Source organism: Phocoena sinus, chromosome 8 (assembly GCF_008692025.1).
Source record: "Phocoena sinus isolate mPhoSin1 chromosome 8, mPhoSin1.pri, whole genome shotgun sequence".
In the NCBI taxonomy this organism is placed as follows: Eukaryota; Metazoa; Chordata; class Mammalia; order Artiodactyla; family Phocoenidae; genus Phocoena; species Phocoena sinus.
In genome coordinates, this window is record NC_045770.1 from 80,443,395 (window position 1) to 80,466,301 (window position 22,907).

General features: G+C 36.8%; 1 protein-coding gene across 4 annotated transcripts in view; it reads left to right on the top strand.

Annotated features, from left to right (window-relative positions):
• The window catches only part of METTL15 (methyltransferase like 15), a 204,809-nt gene that overhangs the window by 156,601 nt on the left and 25,301 nt on the right, over positions 1-22,907 (top strand). For all 4 annotated transcript variants that reach the window (XM_032641711.1, XM_032641714.1, XM_032641710.1 and 1 more), the window contains one exon: positions 216-394. In XM_032641711.1, coding sequence (XP_032497602.1) covers positions 216-394 — 179 coding nt within the window. The remainder of the gene's footprint in view (positions 1-215; positions 395-22,907) is intronic.

The following is a 22,907-nucleotide window of genomic DNA, read 5'->3' on the forward strand; positions in this document are numbered from 1 at the left end:
GAATGTCACATACAGTCCCACTTGCCATAATCATGGGTATTTAAAATGGAAAATCTATTTCATTTGTGTAAGATTTCAGTCTGTGACTTTAAAAACCTCATAAGACCTCTTAGACTATGTGTGTATGCCTGACTTTATGTCTCAGTACTCTGAAGTTTCACCTCTTGTCCATGAAAACTGACGTCAGTGAAGTAATTGGCTCTTCTTCTGCATAGGTACCCTGACATGCCCACCGCAGCTGATGTTGTGAACGCTTTAGATCAACAGGCACTTGCATCCATCCTGAGAACATACGGGGAGGAGAAGCACGCCAAGAAAATCGCTTCAGCAATCGTTCAGGCACGCAGCATCTACCCCATCACCAGAACCCAGCAGCTTGCCAGCATCGTTGCAGGTACCCTCATTAATTCTGAACTGTGTCTGAGAGAAGAAAAAAAAAAAAAAAAAAATATATATATATATATATATATATATATATACACATACATACACACACACACACACATCTATGTGTATATATATATATATATATATATATATATATATATATATATATATATATATGAATTCCCCCAAACTCCCAGAGAGATTCATTTGTACTTGAAATCATGCAGGATAGAATCTTGCCTATCCTTCTCTTATGCCACCTTTCTTTGGATTTGCAAGCTTCCCCCCTCCAACACCTCTCCCCCACACAATTTTTAAAAATATACTGTAGTTTGCTGATTAGTTTAATAATAGAAAATTTTTGTGCATGAGGTGATTTATCATTTGTGCCTACCAAGGTAAAACATGGAATGACAAGAGCAGAAGAATTTCTCTATCCATTACAGTGGTTGATAAGCATCCTGTATAAGATATGACATTACCTCTCTTAGTTTCACATTTCTGCATTTTAATATTTTGGGCAAAAGGAGAATTGCATTGCCCAACTGCTAAAATAAAATCCAGTGACTCATACATCTATTCTAAACAACCAGCTAACAAAGGGTATGTGATGTATAGGTTATTCCACTTTGTGAATGCTAACTAAATCAGCCTGAGGGGCTTATTGAAACATTTCATCTTTTCTGCTGTTCACCACCATAAACCTCTTGAACCTAAGTATAGCTAGGAGGTGCTTTATTATAGCCTTTCTGTCTGAAGCCAAAGTTGTTTCACAGCTGTGTTCCATGATGAAAGTTTTCAAGGCAAAAATATAACTCCTGAAGTTATTTAACAGAATTCCAGTGGTAAATTCTTCATCTTGTTGGACCATCTGAAACTCTACATCATTTTTATTTACCAAATGTAATAAGATTTTTTTTAGTAGTTCCTATTAAGTTACTTTAAGTAGCTAAAGATGTAGAAAAAAGGAATATTTGTATAGCTTGTAAAAGGAATGTAATATTAGTTGCCTCTATCTTATTATCATACATAGTTTAAGGAATAAGACTTAATTATAAATTCACTCAGATTGAGATTTAGAGGTCATGTAGCAACTATTTTATAACAATTTAATAAAACTGTATTCTATTTAGTTATTAAGAGTTGACCAAGTCTTTAATTTTTTAAGCTGCATACCTCAAGGCCTCAAAGCCCTTCCAACTTACCACTGATATTCCTGTAGGAAGGTACGAGTAAAACCTTGCAGGTTATGTGAGCATAAAATATTCCATGATTTTCTTCCCCAAAACGTTTATCCTAGCAGGCTGACATCACATTCACCCTGTCTTCTGTCCCTTGCTTTCTTCCTACTCCATACTCACTAACACGTCTCCACCTTATCCTTTCTGTCATTCTTTAACTAGCTATATTCTCTGTCTCCCATTTTGGAAAGAAGAGCAGTGAGAAGTCACTTTTTTTTTTTAATTGATAAGAAAATCCAGAATTTTCTGTGCTGAAAATGAGGACTTGGGGTAGAGGACATCCTAGAGATCATGAAGTCAAAAAGCCTCATCTGATAACTGAAGAAACTAAGGCTCAGGAAGGGTGAGCAATTTCCTCAAGAGTACAGTGGCAATTTCAATGCTAATCTAGAATTTGGAAGTTCATGAGTTTGAGGCATCATTAGGAATCTGCCTTTAAGAAATTAAGCTAACTTTTCTGTCTCAGAACCCTAATCTATAAACTTGGGGAAATAACACTGTGGTATTAGATAGAAATTATTTGAAGATGTAGAATAGGTACATAAGTATTTTCAGAAGGATTATGATGTGAAATGCATATTAGGGCTATGAAAAATGATATACTAAAAATGAGAATTTTCATGTAAATGTAGATAAAACCCAATTTTTGTAAATGCCATTAAAAAATTGAGTTCTCTATAATGAATCCATTTTTAAGGCTCAAAGCAGCCCATTTTAATACAACTTTATTGATGATAATATAATTCTTTGGAGAAGGGAAAAACAGAAAAGAATGGTTTTCCATTTTGTGCTTATTTATTCAAAAAATATCTTGGAAGAGGCTGCTATATACCAGGCATTTTACCAAGTACTAAAGGTAGAATGGGGAGCAAATCAGATAGAGCCTTTGTGTTCATGAAACTTACAGGCTAATAAGTGATGGAATAAAAACATGGGGTAATAAACTTGTACTTATAGTAGAAACACTCATTTTATTTTTAACATCTGTATTGGAGTATAATTGCTTTATAGTGGTATGTTAGCTTCTGCTTTATAACAAAGTGAATCAGTTATACATATACATATGATCCCATATCTGTTCCCTCTTGCGTCTCCCTCCCTCCCACCCTCCCTATCCCACCCCTCTAGGTGGTCACAAAGCACTGAGCTGATCTCCCTGTGCTATGCAGCTGCTTCCCCCTAGCTATCTATTTTACATATGTCCATGCCACTCTCTCACTTTCTCACAGCTCACCCTTCCCCCTCCCCATATCCTCAAGTCCATTCTCTAGTAGGTCTGTGTCTTTATTCCTGTCTTACCCCTAGGTTCTTCATGACATTTTTTTTTTTAGATTCCATATATATGTGTTAGCATATGGTATTTGTCTTTCTCTTTCTGACTTACTTCACTCTGTTTGACAGACTCTAGGTCCATCCACCTCACTACAAATAACTCAATTTCGTTCCTTTTTATTGCTGAGTAATATTCCATTGTATATATGTGTCACATTTTCTTTATCCATTTATCTGTTGATGGACACTTAGGTTGCTTAAATGTCCTGGCTATTGTAAATAGAGCTGCAATGACCATTGTGATACATGACTCTTTTCAAATTATGGTTTTCTCAGGGTGTATGCCCAGTAGTGGGATTGCTGGGTCGTATGGTAGTTCTATATTTCGTTTTTTAAGGAACCTCCATACTGTTCTCCATAGTGGCTGTATCAATTTACATTTCCACCAACAGTGCAAGAGTGTTCCCTTTTCTCCACACTCTCTCCAGCATTTATTGTTTGTAGATTTTTTGATGATGCCATGGCATATATTCTATAAGCTCTAATTTTATTTTTATTAAAATGAAGTAAGAATTTAAAGATACTTACAAAGTAATCTGAATGAGCATATTTTCTAGATTTTCATTATTTTTGTCTTAATAATTACCTCACCCACATCTAATTTGATTGCATATTTATGTGACTCACCTTTATAAGGAAAGAGTTTCCAAAGTCTCCAACTTAGTATTCATGGAAACAGCAGCTGTCTTTCCTTTTGCATTCATATTTCACCAGTTCATGTGATATTTCATTGAACTATGTATTGACAATATAAGTGCTCTGGGCTGTAGGCATACAGTTCTTTTGGTGGGAGCACGACTATATGGAATTATAGATAGTAGAATACAATTTGTTTAGTAGAGAAAGGGATTAATCTGTCAAGTACATTAAATAGAAGTCTCTTAAGAGAGCTGCTTCATAAGGAAATATGGGAAGCAATGGAGGGCCCAAGAAGGTTTCTATATTAGTTCCATAGTACTGCTGTAACAAAGTACCACATTCTAGGTGGCTTAAAACAACAGAAAGTTATTCTTCCACAGTTCTAGGGGCTAGAAGTCCCAAACCAAGGTATCAGCAGGGCTCTGGGGGAAGAGCTTCCTTGACTATTCCTAGCTTCTGGTGGTTGCCAGTAGTCCTTGGTATCCTTGGCTTGTAGATGTGTCACTAAGTCTCTGCCTCCATCGTCACATAGTGTTCTCCCTGTTCATCTGTCTTTGTGTCCACATTTCCCTTATTATAAGGACACCAGTCATGTTTGATATAGGGCCCACCCTAATCCAGTATATACTCATCTTAATTTGATTATATCTGCAAATTTCCTATTTCTAAATAAAGTCACACTCACTGGTTTCCGGTGGACATGAACTATGGGAGACACTGTTCAACCCCATACAGTTCCTAAGCAATATCTTTATTTAACAAACATGTATTTTAGCAGGCTATAATATGCAGTGATTATATTTGAATGTCTTCTCTGGTTCTTAATAAATTCATACTAAACATGTTCAATATTATCAAGCACTTTGGGAAATAGGCCACTGTTCCTGACATATAGTAAAAGCCACGTATGGACAAAAATATAAATCACTTCCTTTGCTTTCAAAAAGCTAATCATCTATCAGAACAAGAAAGACCACCACACTTGTAATCACAATATACTTAGTGGAATTATATAATAATTAAAGTGATTAAGCTGTATGTATAAAATCTAAAGCCTAGTGCCTTTTGCTAGCACAAATAACTACAGTTCTAGTATTCTTCCAGATCATGGGAGCTCCAGAAGACAGGTTTGGGGCTCTAGGATGGAATAGAACACTTACAACTACAACTACCATGACTTTCTTTGTAAATTACCAGTCAGCAATTTGTAAGGTAATTCCAAAAACAACCTGGAGGACTTCACTGATTATATGCACTATTCAGAACTCCTAGCCAGGAATTTTCATATAAATAACACATATACAGTGTTGTATATAGTGTTCCCTTCACTAAAGTTCCCTACACCTACCCTTTCCTGTGGCTAATGTCAGCTCTTCCTTTTGAGATTAGTTGAAATGTCACTTCCTTTAGAAGTTTTTTCCAGTCCTACACAAATTAGTTGAGATTCTCTTCTTTTTGCTCCCATAGCACTGTATTAGCCTGTCACAGCATTTATGCTGTTCTTGTTGCTTGTTTACTATTTATCTTTTCCTCTATATCTATACTGTCCAGTACAATTGCCACTAGGCACTTGTGTCTGTGGAGCTCTTGAAATGTGGTTGCTCTAAATTGCCATATATGCAAAATACACACCAGATTTTGAAGCTTAGTTTGAATAAAGAATTTAATATGTCTCAAAAATTTTTATGTGCATTTTATGTTGAAATGGAAACAGTGACTCTCCCATACCAAAATGGTCTAACAACATTAACACTAAAGTACTCAGGTAAATTAGAAAACACACATTGCCCTCCCTTATAATTTTGGGATACTCTGAAGAAAACTAATACTCTGATAAAATATTTTTACTAATAAGAATCTTTAAAGATGGGAAATGGTACATATAAAAATACTCAAGCTCCTCAGGAAAGAAATTTATGCACTTAATTTTGACAAAATGGCTGTGGTTTTAGATTTTGCAGAATTAATATATATCTGATTTGTGGAGGCTTAAAAATGGTATTGGATCTGGATATCCCTTTGAATAACAAATTCTGATTATTTTCCTTAATAAGCTGTTCATATTTCATTAGAACTATTCTGTATTCCATTTCTCTTTCAATTCTCTGGATACATCAAGGAAAAAAAAAGTCATTTAATATTAAATTCAGTAGGTGAAATGGAAGACTTCATTTAATTGTTTATGATTTTCAAAATGATTTAGAATTCATCCTAGATCAAAATAAGTGTATGTGATAAACTTGAAAAAATAATAATCTTAACTATTATATTAAATCTAGTTTAATGTGAAGATCTTAGTTCAAGTCCTGGTTCTACAGCTTGCTTTCTGTGTAAACTTGAACAGTTCTAGACCTTATCTTTCTCATCTTGAAATGGAAGTGAATAATACTTATGATGATGATCATTGTTATTTAGCAAACATAACCCTACTAATTATATTTTACTTAAATGAATATTGAAATTCACTTGCAGTTTCCAAGCTTATGCAAAAATCAAAGAAGTATACTGATCACTTTTCAGGTCATTGGGATTTAGATTCAAATTCACAAAATAGATAATTAATCCATTGATTATCAGTGACAGAAGGCTTATACTATCAATTTTTCAATGGGAAAAAGGCGACAGGAGGAAGCTTCTTAGATATATCTGATTCTTGTTGATTAAATGTATAGACATTATTCCCTGACTAAAACTTTTATGTAACCTTTATTCTGACTCATGTACTGGGTACATGGCCAGAGCTTAATGAATGCCTGTTGAACAAATAAATCAATAAAAAGATGTATATGTTCTCAGCCAGAGTAAAATAAAAATTCAGGAAAACAAATTGTAAGTTGTTAGGTGTTAAGAGTGGGAGACCTAAGCATCAAAGTCCTCAGTATCAGTTAAAGCAGTGTGAGGAATAGGTGAGACTCCCCAAGACATGGAACCAAAAATCCTGAAGTTCTATTTCTGGTTCTGCGATTTATTTGCTTTGTGAACTTAAATAAGTCACTTATCTTCTCTGATCCTTATTTTTTCATCTGGAAAAGAGGGATAACTAGTAACTGCTATGACCAATAAATGAGATGATATTTGGAAAGTTCTCTGAATTTTAAAGTGTAAATACACTGGTAAGCATTTTATTCTCTTCTCTATCCAGAACTAGGGTGATCCAGAGATCAAATAAGTGCACTAGTTAGAACCCTGAGTGTGGTCTTCTACCCTGGAATTTCTGTCCACAGCCAAGTAGTGTGATCTGTGATAGGCTGGTTGCTTCATTCCAAGCTGTTCTTCCCTTAGAGGTTATGTGGGTTTTAGAAAGAATAATCATCTTTTTCTGCATTGGTGAATATAAGGTGTATCTTTCCACAGTAGCATTGATGGCTCATGCCTCAACTTGTGTTTGAAATCACTATCTTTTCCCAGCAAAATTTTGTTAATTCAGAGAGAAACCTTTGAAATAAAAAAATAAAACATTCATTAAGAAATGGACATTGCTATCAAATTTTAGTGGAACATAAACTTTTTCCTGATGAAGCTAATCAGACTAGTTTGCCATCCCTTTTCTGTTTTAATAACCTATATGTTGCTTCCTCCATCTTCCCCAAAGAGCATTCTTTGTATTAACGTTGCCATAATTAAGGAATAAATGAATATGTCAGAGTTCAATTATCACTCTAGTGGAGAACGGTATGGTCAAGCCTACAGCTGAATTTGGATGGCTTGCCAGTGAGTCATAGTTGTCATTGCTACTGCCTATGATAGTACACTTATTCTTCTGTCATTTTAAATTTCTTCAATTCAATCTGTTATATAGTGTGTGTATTGGTATGGTAACTTCATGCCAACTAACTTAGCAATGACATTTCATAAGTAAACTTATTTCTTTCTTTTTTAACTTAATTTATTTATTTTTTATACAACAGGTCATTATTATTTATCTATTTTATACATATTAGTGTATATATGTCAATCCAATCTCCCAATTCATCCCAACACCACCCCACCCCCTCCCTTTCCCCCTTGGTGTCCATACATTTGTTCTCTACATATATGTCTCTATTTCTGCCTTGCAAACCAGTTCATCTGTACCACTTTTCTAGATTCCACATATATGTGTTAATATATGATATTTGTTTTTCTCTTTCTGACTTATTTCACTCTGAATGACAGTCTCTAAGTCCATCCATGTCTCTACAAATGACCCAATTTCGTTCCTTTGTATGGCTGAGTAATATTCCATTGCATATATGTACCACATCTTCTTTATCCATTCGACTGTCAGTGGGCATTTAGATTGCTTCCATGAGCTGGCACTATTGTAAATAGTGCTGCAGTGAACATTGGGGTGCATGTGTCTTTTTGAATTATGGTTTTCTCTGGGTATATGCCCAGTAATGGGATTGCTGGGTCATATGGTAATTCTATTTTTAGTTTTTTAAGGAACCTCCATACTGTTCTCCATCGTGGCCGTGTCAAGTTACATTCCCACCAACAGTGCAAAGAGGGTTCCCTTTTCTCCACACCCTCTCCAGCATTTGTTGTTTGTAGATTTTCTGATGATGCCCATTCTAACTGGTGTGAGGTGATACCTCATTGTAGTTTGGATTTGCATTTCTCTAATAATTAGTGATGTTGAGTAGATTTTCATGTGACTCTTGGCCATCTGTATGTCTTCTTTGGAGAAATGTCTATTTAGGTCTGCCCATTTTTGGATTGGGTTGTTTGTTTTTTTTTAATATTGAGCTGCATGAGCTGTTTATATATTTTGGAGATTAATCCTTTGTCCATTGATTCATTAGCAAATATTTTCTCCCATTCTTAGGGTTGTCTTTTCATATTGTTTATAGTTTCCTTTGCTGTCCAAAAGCTTTGAAGTTTCATTAGGTCCCATTTGTTTATTTTTGTTTTTATTTCCATTACTCTTGGAGGTGGATCAAAAAAGATCTTGCTGTGATTTATGTCAAAGAGTGTTCTTCCTATGTTTTCCTCTAAGAGTTTTATAGTGCCTGGTCTTACATTTAGGTCTCTAATCCATTTTGAGTTTATTTTTGTGTATGGTGGTAGGGAGTGTTCTAATTTCATTCTTTTACATGTAGCTATCCAGTTTTCCCAGCACCACTTATTGAAGAGACTGTCTTTTCTCCATTGTATATCCTTGCCTCCTTTGTCATAGATCAGTTGACCATAGGTGCGTGGGTTTACCTCTGGGCTTTCTATCTTGTTCCTTTGATCTACGTTTCTGTTTTTGAGCCAGTACCATATTGTCTTGATTACTGTAGCTTTGTAGTATAGTCTGAAGTCAGGGAGTCTAATTCCTCCAGCTATGTTTTTTTCCCTCAAGAATGCTTTGGCTATTCGGGGTCTTTTATGTCTCAATACAAATTTTAAGATTTTTTTGTTCTAGTTCTGTAAAAAATACCATTGGTAATTTGATATGGATTGCATTGAGTCTGTGGATTGCTTTGGGTAGTAGAGTCATTTTCACAGTATTGATTCTTGCAAACCAAGAACATGGTATCTCTCCATTGCTTTCTGTCATCTTTGATTTCTTTCATCAGTGTATTATAGTTTTCTGAGTACAGGTCTTTTACCTCCTTAGGTAGGTTTATTCCTAGGTATTTTATTCTTTTTGTTACAGAGGTGAATGGGATTGTTTCCTTAATTTCTCTTACAAATTTTTTATCATTAGTATATAGGAATACAAGAGATTTCTGTGCATTAATTTTACATCCTGCTACTTTACCAAATTCATTGATTAGCTCTAGTAGTTTTCTCATGGCATCTTTAGGATTCTCTGTGTATACTATCATGTCATCTGCAAACAGTGACAGTTTTACATCTTCTTTTCCAATTGTATTCCTTTAATTTCTTTTTCTTCTCTGATTGCCATGGCTAGGACTTCCAAAACTATGTTGAATAATAGTGGTGAGAGTGGACATCCTTGTCTTTTTCCTGATCTTAGAGGAAATGCTTTCAGTTTTTCACCATTCAGAATGATGTTTGCTGTGGGTCTGTCACATATGGCCTTTATTATGTTGAGGTAGGTTCCCTCTGTGCCCACTTTCTGGAGAGTTTTTATCATAAATGCATGTTGAATTTTGTCAAAAGCTTTTTCTGCATCTATTGAGATGATCATATAGTTTTTATTCTTCAATTTGTTACTATGGTGTATCACATTGATTGATTTGCTTATATTGAAGAATCCTTGCATTCCTGGGATAAATCCCACCTGATCATGTTGTATGACCCTTTTAATGTTTCATTGGATTCTCTTTGCTACTATTTTGTTGAGGAATTTTGCATCTATTTTCATCAATGATACTGGTCTGTCATTTTCTTTTTTTGTAGTATCTTTATCTGGTTTTGGTATCAGGGTGATTGTGGCTTCGTAGAATGAGTTTGGGAGTGTTACTTCCTTTGCAATTTTTTGGAAGAGTTTGAGAAGGATGGTTGTTAGCGCTTCTCTAAATGTTTGATAGAATTCACCTGTGAAGCCCATCTGGTCCTGTACTTCTGTTTGCTGGAAGATTTTTAATCATAGTTTCAGTTTCATTACTTGTGATAGGTCTGTTCATATTTTCTGTTTCTTCAGTCTTGGAAGGCTATACCTTTCTAAGAATTTGTCCATTTCTTCCAGGTTGTCCATTTTATTGGCATAGAGTTGCTTGTAGTAGTCTGTTATGATGCTTTGTATTTCTGCGGTGTCCATTGTAAGTTCTTGTTTTTCATTTCTAATTCTTTTGATTTGAGTCTTCTTTCTCTTTTTCTTGATGATTGTGGCTAACGGCTTATCAATTTTGTTTATCTTCTCAAAGAACCAGCTTTTAGTTTTATTGATCTTTTCTATTGTTTTCTTTGTTTCCATTTCATTTATTTCTGCTGTGATCTTTATGATTTCTTTCCTTCTACTAACTGGGTTTTGTTTGTTCTTCTTTCTCTGGTTCCTTTAGGTGTAAGGTTAGATTGTTTATTTCAGATTTTTCTTGTTTCTTGAGGTGAGCTTGAAGTGCTATAAACTTCCCTCTTAGAACTGCTTTTGCTGCCTCCCATAGGTTTTGGATTATTGTATTTTCATTTTAATTTGTCTCTAGGTATTTTTCAATTTCCTCTTTGATTTCTTCAATGATCTCTTTCTTATTTAGTTATTGTCTAGCCTCCATGTGTTTGTGATTTTTGCATTTTTTCCCCTGTAATTTATTTCTAATCTCATAGCGTTGTAGTCGCAAAGGATGCTTGATATGATTTCAGTTTTCTTAAACTTACCAAGGCTTGATTTGTGACCCAAGATGTGACCTATCCTGCAGAATGTTCCATGTGCACTTGAGAAGAAAGTATGTTGTGCTATTTTCAGATGGAATGTCCTATAAATGTCTGTTAAATCTGTCTGGTCTATTGTCATTTAAGTTTATGTTTCCTTATTAATTTTCTGTCTGTATCATCTGTCCATTGGTGTAAGTGAGGTGTTAAAGTCCCCCACTATTATTGTGTTACTGTCGATTTTCTCTTTTATAGCTGTTAGCCGTTGCCTTATATATTGAGGTGCTCCTATGTTGGGTGCGTATATATTTATAATTTTTGTATCTTCTTCTTGGATTGATCCCTTGATCATTACATAGTATCCTTCCTTGTCTCTTGTAACATTCTTTATTTTAAAGACTCTTTTTTCTGATATTAGTATTGCTACTCCAGCTTTCTTTTGATTTCCATTTGCATGGAATATCTTTTTCCATCCCCTCACTTTCAGTCTGTATGTGTCCCTAGGTCTGAAGCGGTTCTCTTGTAGACAGCATATGTATAGTCTTTTTTTTTTGTATCCATTCAATGAGCCTGTGTGTTTTGGTTGGAGCATTAATTCATTCACATTCAAGGTAATTATCAATATATATGTTCCTGTTACCATTTTCTTAATTGTGTTGTGTTTGTTTTTGCAGGTCCTTTTCTTCTCTTGTGTTTCCCACTTAGAAAAGTTCCTTTAGCATTTGTTGTAGAGCTGGTTTGGTGGTACTAAATTCTCTTATCTTTTGTTTGTCTGTAAAGCTTTGATTTCTCTGTTGAATCTGAGTGACATTCTTGCTGGGTCGAGTATTCTTGGTTGTAGGACTTCCTCTTCATCACTTTAAATATGTCATGCCACTTCCTTCTGGGTTGTAGAGTTTCTGCTGAGAAATCAGCTATCAACTTTATGCAAGTTCCCTTGTATGTTATTTTTTGTTTTTCCCTTGTTGCTTTTAACAATTTTTCTTTGTCTTTAATTTTTGTCAGTTTGATTAGTATGTGTCTCAGCATATTTCTCCTTGGGTTTATTCTGCCTGGAACTCTCTGCACTTCCTGGACTTGGGTCGCTGTTTCCTTTCCCATGTTAGGGAAGTTTTTGACTGTAATCTCTTCAAATATTTTCTTGGGTCCTTTCTCTCTCTCTTCTCCTTCTGGGACCCCTATAATATGAATGTTGATGCGTTTAACATTGTCCCAGAGGTCTCTTAGGCTGTCTTCATTCCTTTTCATTCTTTTTTCTTTATTCTGTTCCATGGCAGTAAATTCTACCATTCTGTCTTGCAGGTCATTTACTGTTCTTCTTCCTCAGTTATTCTGTTATTGATTCCTTCTAGTGTATTTTTCATTTCAGTTATTGTATTGTTCATCTGTTTGTTTGTTCTTTAATTTTTCTAGGTGTTTGTTCTTTAATGCTTCTAGCTCTTTATTAAACATTTCTTGCATCTTCTTAATCTTTGCCACCATTCTTTTTCTGAGGTCCTGGATCATCTTCACTGTCATTATTCTGAATTCTTTTTCTGGAAGGTTGCCTATCTCCACTTCATTTAGTTGTTTTTCTGGGATTTTATCTTGTTCCTTCATCTGGTACACAATCCTCTGCCTTTTCATTTTGTCTGTCTTTCTGTGAACATGGTTTTCATTCCACAGGCCGCAGGATTATAGTTCTTGCTTCTGCTGTCTGCCCTCTGGTGGATGAGGCTATCTAAGAGGCTTATGCAAGCTTCCTGTTGTGAGGGACTGCTGGTGGGTAGAGCTGGGTGTGGCTCTGGTGGACAGAGCTCAGTAAAACTTTAATCCATTTATCTGCTGATGGGTGGAGCTGAGTTCCCTCCCTGTTGGTTGGTTGGCCTGAGGCAACCCAGCATTGTAGCTACAGGCCCTTTGGTGGGGCTAATAGCAGACTCCAGGAGGGCTCACACCAAGGAGTATTTCCCAGAGCTTTTGCTGCCAGTGTTCTTGTCCCCACGGTGAACCACAGCCACCCCCTGCCTCTGCAGGAGACCCTCCAACACTAGCAGGAGGTCTGGTTCAGTCTCCTATGGGGTCACTGCTCCTTCCCCTGGGTCCTGATGCACACACTACTTTGTGTGTGCCCTCCAAGAGTGGAGTCTCTGTTTCCCCCAGACCTGTCAAAGTCCTGCAGTCAAATCCAGCTAGCCTTCAACATCTGATTCTCTGAGAATTCCTCCTCCTGTTGCTGGAACCCCAGGTTGGGAAGCCTGACATGGGGCTCAGAACCTTCACTCCATTGGGTAGACTTCTGTGGTATACTTGTTCTCCAGTTTGTGAGTCACCCACCCAGCTGTTATGGGATTTGATTTCACTGTGATTGCACCTCTCCTACAGTCTCATTGCAGCTTCTCCTTTATCTTTGGATGTGGGGTGTCTGTTTTGGTGAGTTCCAGTGTCTTCCTGTCGATAGTTGTTCAGCAGCTTGTTGTGATTCCAGTGCTCTCACAAGAGGGAGTGAGTGCATGTCTTTCTACTCTGCCCAGTAAACTTATTTCTTATTTTAATAAGTAATCTTTCCAAGAGACATTCTGTACAAGAAGTCCAACTTAAAAGAGAATGAAATGACATGTGAAAAAAATAAAAAGAAAGAATAAAACCTTAAAATCTTTCTCCTAAAAAATCTAGCTATCCTCAGTTTGAAGTACCAAGTAGGGAGCAGGAAATGCCAATCCCAAGTGACTGTGGCCCAACCATAATTTAATAGTAATAATGCTAGCTCACACTTTTTGAACAAGTACTAGTACTATCCTAAATTATTTTCCGGTGTTAACTCATTTCTCACAACTACCCATAAGGCAAGTACTGTTTTTATCCCCATTTTACAGATGAGGAACTGAAGCACAAAGAGGCTAGATAACTTGTCTCTTGTCAAGTGGAACTGGAATTGAAAGCTAGTAATCTCACTCTAGACCCTGTGCTCTTATTTATGACACTACTCTAAATATCTTTCTTATGATTAAGGTACAGCATGAATTGCTGCTGGAGAATGCTAATAGCAGTCTTCCAGGATCTCACACACTCATATAGGAAAGTCATATAAGCAACTCACTCTGTCATCCTGTAATAAATGCTATGTATAACAGAGTCAAGAACAAAAATGTATGGAAATCCAGAGAAGGGAACAACTGATTTTGATGTGCTGAGAAGGTTTGAGTTATTGAGGGGAGGGTTTGGGTAGAAGTTATAGACAAAGAGACGTTTGAGTTGGGCCTTTTAGGGGGAGAGTGATGGCTGTTTATAGAAAAGACCCTGGCCCACAGTAGAAACTTATTAATTACAGAAATGAAAAAAATCAATGAACAAATAAATGAAGAAGCAGGTAGGATTTCAGAGGGCTGTGAGGAATAGAAGACAGGCAATTGAGGGTCCTATCCCAGGACCCAACACATTTCAAATCCCTGGGATTCTCCATTATCTTGGGATCTTCTATCCTAAATGTGACCTTGAATTGGGTCAGATTCTTATTTTAGAATAACCAGGCCCTCTAGGTTTTCCTGATTATAGCTGAATTTCAAACTGCTTCTATGGGACAAGAGAAGAGAAATGCATCCTTTTACCTCATTACTCCATTTCTTATTATTTTATACTTTGTATGCTTCTGCAAGTGAAAATCAAAGTGATATGCTGGTATTATAGCGGTTTTCCCATTGGTATTAATTTTGTAAGGATGCATATGAATAGCCTGGCCATTTTGTCCTTCTCTCTATTAATTTAAAAAAAGAAAAAGAAAAAAGAAGAGGAAGAGGAAGAAGAAGAAGAAATGTTATTTGTTCCTGTAACTAGTTATTGAGCAGTTTTAAGAATTTGGTGGTAAATATGAGAGCTCTCTATTTGAGAAACAAGATCAAGCAGTCTTATATATTAATTGTATTACCATTTTGTTTCTGAGATTGACACGATTCAGATGTTGTCTAGATATCTTGTAAGTATAATAACAAGTCTTTACTTCACTCCCAAAGTACTAAGAGGATCAACAGTGTGTAGCACCATTCCTAAAAGTAGTAGTTTCAGATGTCAGTGATTATATGTTGGGAATATTCTTTGAAGACAAGCATCTATTTTCATTTTCTGAGTTTAAAATGTTCATATCATCTCAAAAGAATGTCAAAGAAAGAGAACCCCAAATGTTAATAGGTTGACAGAGATCAACGATTATATTTCTAGGGCTGGGAGGAGAAATAGTGAATGAAATAGTAGTTTTGATTTCCAAACTTTAATCATAATTAAAAATTAATAATAATACTTCAAACTTATTTTCTGTGATATCTTTTGCTTTGTGCAAACATTGAGATATTATAGAATATTTGGAAAAGGTATTCCTTGAATTGAAAATACTAGGAATCTATACTAACTTTTCATATGTTCTTATCTTTCCCTCATCCCTTTATTTTTGTTATGAATATTAGCAGTTTTGCCATTTTCCAAACATTTTAATTTATTTTATCGCTTTAATGTTTGTGTGGCTATATGATGCTTCACATATTTTTTATTACTTGGAATCACTGCTACCATATTATAAACTGGAGAAGAGATAATTTCCCTTTACATTTGTATGTAGTACCCATCTGCATATAGCACTCAGTAAGCAATAGGAAATATTTACTGACTTCCTACATTATTCTAATGTAAAATTATCCATTTTATAACTTTCTTATCACCTGGACTATTAACTCTATAAGAGCTAAGATTAGATATATCTTCTTTATTGCCTGGTCCTCAAGACCTAATATAGTATTTGGCTTATAATACATGTTCAGTTAATATTTCTTGAATGAATAAATTAATGTCCATTTCTTTATAGTTTTTATGATATTTAGAAAATAGGTGACATTAGAGACAACTAATAGGAGTCTTATAACCAACTAATTTCTTCAGTATATAGACACTTTCTATTGTTAGGTAGACTCAGGCCTACAATGAAAAGAGAAACTACAATAATTTTTTTGTCACTTGTAATATCTTTCCTGTTCTCTAAAGGGTGAATTGGGTTCAATATGCCATACAATACTGGGTCAGTCTTCTATATTTTCAATTTCTTCATTAGCAAAGCAGAGAATTTGAACTAACATTGAGATGAGACATCTGTTTCATATATACATTATATATTAATTTAATCATCAGTGTTTGTTGTGAGTCCACTTTGTGCTAGGCACTAATGAAGTCACATGAATAAGACAAAACTTTCATCTTCTAAGAATTAACAAAAAAAAAAATGATCTTTCCTAGTTAGTAGTCTTCACAGTTAGTGCTTATTTGGATATATCAACATGTTTACTTTTTTTTCCCTTAGCTACAATTCCCACTCCTTTCTGAGCAGTTTCCTTCATACCCAAGTACCTATTTTGAGATATTTCAGTGAAGATCTATGAGAGATACATTCTCATACTTTGTTTAAATCTGTCTTTATTTTGCCCTAACTTTTAAATGATAATTTAGTTGTGTATAGAATCAACAGGTTTATAGTTATTTTCACTTAATACTTTGAAGATATTATTCCATTGTCTCTTGACATCTATTATGGTTGAGGAAAAGTCTAATTGTCATTATTTTATAGTTGGTCCTTTTCTTTATCTTGTTACCTTTCAGATTGTCCTCTCATTGATGTTTAATTGTGATGTGTTTGGTTGTGACTCAACTTTTATTGGTCATTAATGAAACAGAATGAACTTCTTTAATATTTCTTCAATCCTGGAAATATCAGACATTATTTCTTCCCATATTACTTTCTCTCATTCTCCCAGCTCCTATGCAACAATTATTCACCATGTCACTCACATTTCCCATGTCTTTGTCTCTCTATGTTACAATCTAGGTAAGATTCTTTTCTGGCTCACTAAGTCTCTCTTAAGATATATCTAAGCTGCTGTTTAACCCATTTGTTGAATTCAGTAGTTGCTTCTTAAAGTTATAATTTTTTTCTAAGTACTCTTGTTCTTATTCTTTCATTATAGCCTTTATTGATTATTTAAAATCTTACTTTATTTTAAATATATAAATATATATAGTTATATCATATTCATGCTCATGTTTTCTGTTTTCTCCAGTTCTTCCTATTTTGTTTCATCTGCTGATTTTAGACACACACACACACACACATCCCCTTTGGGAACCCTGCATGTGGTTTAATGCCTCCTTCTTCGTTTCTTCCCTTCCTCTTTCCTACCCAATCACCTACCAGACAAACAAAAAGTGTCATGTTAGTAAGTTCTTTTAGGTTGCTGAAGTCAAAGACACATTTAAGCAAACTTAAGTAATAAAGGGTTGTTATTCTAAGCTTTGTCTGATAATTAAAAGGAATTGTTATAAGACTATTCATGTTAATAAGAAAGTTATCTAAGCTACATAGCTTGGTCTCTGATACTGTTGCTGATACTGTCTCTGATACTGATGCTGTTCAGGATACTACACAACTTCACTACTAGACTATCACATTGTAGTCTCAACAGGAAACATCTTTGGCTCTGTGCTCTCTAAATTGTCATTATTTTGGTTTGGCTACTCTATCTCCAACTTCTATGATTAACTTTTTTTTAGGGTTACTAGTTTCTGCTTACTCAGACCTTTTATCCTAATTTTACTGCCTCATGTCTTCTACGTATAAATGCTTTTACTGTATGTTTTAGTAAACATACACTCATGTAATAGATGCCCCCTCAGAGTCATAATTATTGAAATAATGCTTCAGAGAAAAAGTAGTTCCTGAAAAAGTCCATAATTATTGGTAAGATTTTTGTTGTTTTTTTGTGGGGGGGGTTGCCTTTAAAAGAAAGGTTTATTTGTGTCTATTTGTCTTTAAAAAAAAAAGGTCTATTTGGGAATTCCCTAGATGTCCAGTGGTTAGGGCTCTGCACTTCCACTGCAGGGGGCACGGGTTCGATTCCTGGTCAGGGAACTAAGATTCCGCATGCCACTCTGTGCAGCCAAAGGAAAAAAAAAGATCGATTTGTGCCTACCTATTGTAAACAAGTATTGAGAGATTCATTGTATAACTGTTGTATAACAGTTCTAGTGTGTCACCAAAGCATGATAAAATTTAGTTTCCCAGAATTTCCAGTGGCAGTGAAATTGCTTCTCTGTCCAAGACAAATGGCCTTGTTTTGAGATCCTCCCACCTCCCACCAAATATAAGGCTACTTCTATTGAAAATTCTTTCCTTCTCTCTATAGTGTCAGCCTTAGCAGGTTCATCAGATAGAAAGATAGATACATAGATACATAGTTACATAGATAGATACATAGATAGATAGACACATAGATAGATACATAGACAGACATGACTCTGGCTCAGATCACATTTCTAAGCTCTACTCCCACATTTCCAGTGGCCTGCAGGACATTTCTACCTGAATTTCTTGTTAGTACCCCAATGTCAAAATGGATAATAGGGCAAATTAATTATTTTCTCCAACAAAACCTTTTTTCCTCCCTGTTTGTTGTGCTAATGGTAGTACCTGACTTCCATTCAGTTGCTGCCAACCAGCTGGCTGACCATGCAGATCTGGCTTTTGACTCATACTACCACTGATGACTAATGAGCCTCCTATTTAGACTGTTCTTGGTTCCCAACTAACTAGATTTCTTTCACGTTCTATACCTACCTAACTACCGCTAGCCCTAGTCCTGACCAGATTCTGCTTCATCTTTTACCATTCAGGGCCCAATTTACTTACTCTTCCATCGTTCCTTTACTAACACAGGTGTCATTCATTTGCATCTTTAACTCTTCTCATGCTATATTGTTCTTGTCCATTTCCTTGGGAATCTTGGAGTACCACTCCACCCCACCAAGGTCCAGATTTTTATCACCACCCCCTGTCCAAATCTAAATTCCCTGACTCTTAATTCCCTACTCTGCCACTAATTGACTGTTATTCGAGACAAGTCATTTTTCACTCTGGTCTCAGTTGTAAAGGGAGAGTGAATTAGACCTCCCAACCTCTAATGTTTTATGAAACTATAAAAGGCATTTTCCTAGCCTATAGCATGGAAACTTCAGAGATATCTTTGAATCATTTCTTTCTAAGCCCCCCACCCACAATTTTCCATGTGATCAGTTTTTAAATTCTGTCCTGATCCTGGCTCTTGATTCACTCCTTTCTCTTCCACCCCTATCACTACCACTGTTTATCCCTTGTTTAGACTATTACAATAGCCTCCTTAAAGATCTACTTGCTTTCACTCTCCTCACTCAAATCCATCGGTTACACATATTTTGGAGTGTCTGCCCAGCCTACACCCTCCTTCCTTGCAACTGCATAGATTCCTACCAACTCCCAATACCTGATAAAGAAAGGGTAGGACCTACATAACCATATTTACTGTACCAGGTTACCCCAGAAGCAGCTGATTAAAGAGTCATGGAAATTAGACACTTCTCTCAAAAATTTGAGCCGGAGGAACCTTCAAGATGGCAGAGGAGTAAGACGTGGAGATCACTTTCCTCCCCACAAATACATCAAAAATATATCTACATGTGGAACAACTCCTAAAGAACACCTACTGAATTCTGGCTAAGGACCTCAGACTTCCCAAAAGGCAAGAAAATACCCACATACCTGGGTAGGCAAAAGAAAAAACAGAAACAAAAGAATAGGGATGGGACCTGCACCTCTGGGAGGGAGCTGTGAAAGAGGAAAAGTTTCCACACACTAGGAAGCCACTTCACTGGCGGAGACAGAGGGTGAGTGGGGGGAAACCAGAGCCACAGAGGAGAGCACAGCAAGAGGGGTGCAGAGGGCAAAGTGGAGAGACTCCCGCACAGACGATCAGTGCCAACAGGAACTCACCAGCCTGAGATGCTTGTCTGCTAACCCACCAGGGTGGGTGGGGGCTGGGAGGTGAGACTAGGGCTTTGGAGGTCAGATCCCAGGGAGAGGACTGAGGTTGGCTGCGTGAAGACAGCCTGAAGGGGGCTAGTGTGCCACAGCTAGCCAGAAGGGAGTCTGGGAAGAGCTCTGGACCTGCCGAAGAGGAAAGAGACCATTGCTTTGGGGTGCATGAAGAGAAGGGATTCCTTCCCCTTGTGCCCACAGAAGGCAGAGCACCACCTAAGTGAGCTCCAGGGACGGGCGTGAGCTGCAGCTATCAGCTCATACCCCAGAGATGGGCATGAAAGGCTAACACAGCTGCTGCAGCCACCAAGAATCCCATGTGCAAGCACAGGTCACTACCCACATCCTCCCCGCCGGCCCCCAGTAGCCTATGCAGAATGCCACTGCCAGGGTCCCAAGATCCAGGGACAACTTCCCCAGGAGAACATGCGGCATGCCTCAGGCTGTTGCAATCTCACGCCAGCCTCTGTTGCCACAGACTTGCCCTGCATTCCAGTTATGACTACCGTACCCATCCCTCTCCCCAGCCTGAAAGAGCAAGGAAGACCTAATCATCTGCTGCTTTGACCCCCTCCTGTCTGGGTGGGTAGCAGACACCTGAGGGCAACCTACACGCTGAGGCAGGGCCAGAACCAAAACTGAACCCCAGGAGCTCTGCAAACAAAGAAGATAATGGGAAATTTCTCCATGCAGCCTCAGGAGCAGCAGATTAAATTCCCACAATCAACTTGATATACCCTACATCCATGGAATACCTGAATAGACAACGAATGTTCCCAAAATTGAAGCGGTGGACTTTGGGAGCAACTGTAGACTCGGGCTTGGCTGTCTGTTTCTGATTATCATGTTTATCTTAGTTTAGTTTAGTTTAGTTTTTAGTGCTTGTTATCATTGGTAGATTTGTTTATTGGTTTGGTTCCTCTCTTTTTTCAATTATTATTTTTTAAATTTTATTATTATTCTTTTAATTTATTCTTTTTCTTCCGTTTTTTTCTTCCTTTTCTTCTGAGCTGTGTGGCTGACAGGGTCTTGTTTCTCCAGCCAGGTGTCAGGTCTGAGCCTCCAAGATAGGAGAGCCGAGTCCAGGGCAGTGGACCACCAGAGACCTCCCAGCCCCACATAATATCAATTGGCGAGAGCTCTCCCAGAGATCTCTGTCTCAGCACTATGACCCAGCTCCACCAAATGGCCAGCAAGCTCCAGTGCTGGACACCCCATACCAAACAACTAGCAAGACAGGAACACAACCTGACCCATTAGCAGAGAGCCTGCCAAAAAAATCATACTAAGTTCACAGACACCCCAAAACACACCACCGGATGTGGCCTTGCCCACAAGAAAGACAAGATTCAGTCCCACCCACAAGAACACAGACACCAGTCCCCTCGACAAAGAAGCCAACAAAACCAACTGAACCAACCTCAGCCCCTTGGGACAGACACCAAAAACAATGAGAACTACTAATGTGCAGCCTATGAAAAGGGGACCCCCAAACTCAGTAAGTTAAGCAAAATGAGATGACAGAGAAATACACAGCAGATGAAGGAAAGAGGTAAAAACCCACCAGACCAATCAAATGAAGAGGAAATAGGCAGTCTACCTGAAACAGAATTCAGAGTAATGATAGTCAAGATGATCCAAAATCTTGCAAATAGAATGGAGAAAATACAAGAAACGTTTACCAAGGACCTAGAAGAACTAAAGAGCAAATAAATGATGAACAACACAATAAATAAAATTTAAAATTCTCTAGAAGGAATCAATAGCAGAATAACTGAGGCAGAAGAATGGATAAGTACCTGGACAATAATATAGTAGAAATAACTACCACAGAGCAGAATAAAGAAAAAAGAATGAAGAGAATTGGGGACAGTGTCAGAGACCTCTGGGACAACATTAAATGCACCAACATTCCCATTAGAGGGGTCCCAGAAGAAGAAGAGAAAAGAAAACGGTTTGAGAAAATATTTGAAGAGATTATACTTGAAAACTTCCTTAATATGAGAAAGGAAATAGTCATTCAAGTCCAGGAAGCACAGAGGATCCCATACAGGATACATCTAAGGAGAAACATGTGAAGACACTTATTAACCAAACTATCAAAAATTAAATTCAAAGAAAAATATTAAAAGCAACAAGGGAAAAACAACAAATAACATACAAGGGAATCGCCATAAGGTTAACCGCTGATCTTTCAGCAGAAACTCTGCAAGCCAGAAGGGGACATATTTAAATTGATGAAAGGAAAAAACCGACAACCAAGATTACTCTACCCAGCAAGAATCTCACTCAGATTCGACAGAGAAATTAAAACCTTTACAAACAAGCAATAGTTAAGAGAATTCAGCACCACCAAGCCAGCTTTACAACAAATGCTAAAGGAACTTCTCTAGTCAGGAAACACAAGAGAAGGAAAAGACCTACAAATACAAACCCAAAACAATTAAGAAAATGGGAATATGAACATACATATCGATAAGTACATTAAATGGAAATGGATTAAATGTTCCAACCAAAAGACATAGACTGGCTGAATGGATACAAAAAGACCTGTATATATGCAGTCTACAAGAGACCCACTTCAGACCTAGGGACACATACAGACTGAAAGTGAGGGTATGGAAAAAGATATTCCATGCAAATGGAAATCAAAAGAAAGCTGGAGTAGCAATTCTCATATCAGACAAAATAGACTTTAAAATAAAGACTATTACAAGAGACAAAGAAGGGCACTGCATAATGATCAAGGGCTCAATCCAAGAAAAAGATATAACTATTATAAATATTTATTCACCCAACATAGGAGCACCTCAATACATAAGGCAAATGCTAACAGCCATAAAAGGGGAAATCAACAGTAACACAATAATAGTAGGGACTTTAACACCCCACTTTCACCAACGGACAGATCATCCAAAATGAAAACAAATAAGAAAACATAAGCTTTAAATTACACATTAGACAAGATGGCCTTAAATGATATTTACAGGACATTCCATCCAAAAACAACAGAATACATATTTTTCTCAAGTGCTCATGGAACATTCTCCAGGACAGATCATATCTTGGGTCACAAATCAAGCCTTGATAAATTTAAGAAAATTGAAATCATATCAAGTATCATTTCCGACCACAACGTTATGAGACTAGATATCAATTACAGGGAAAAAAATCTGTAAAATATACAAATACATGGAGACTAAACA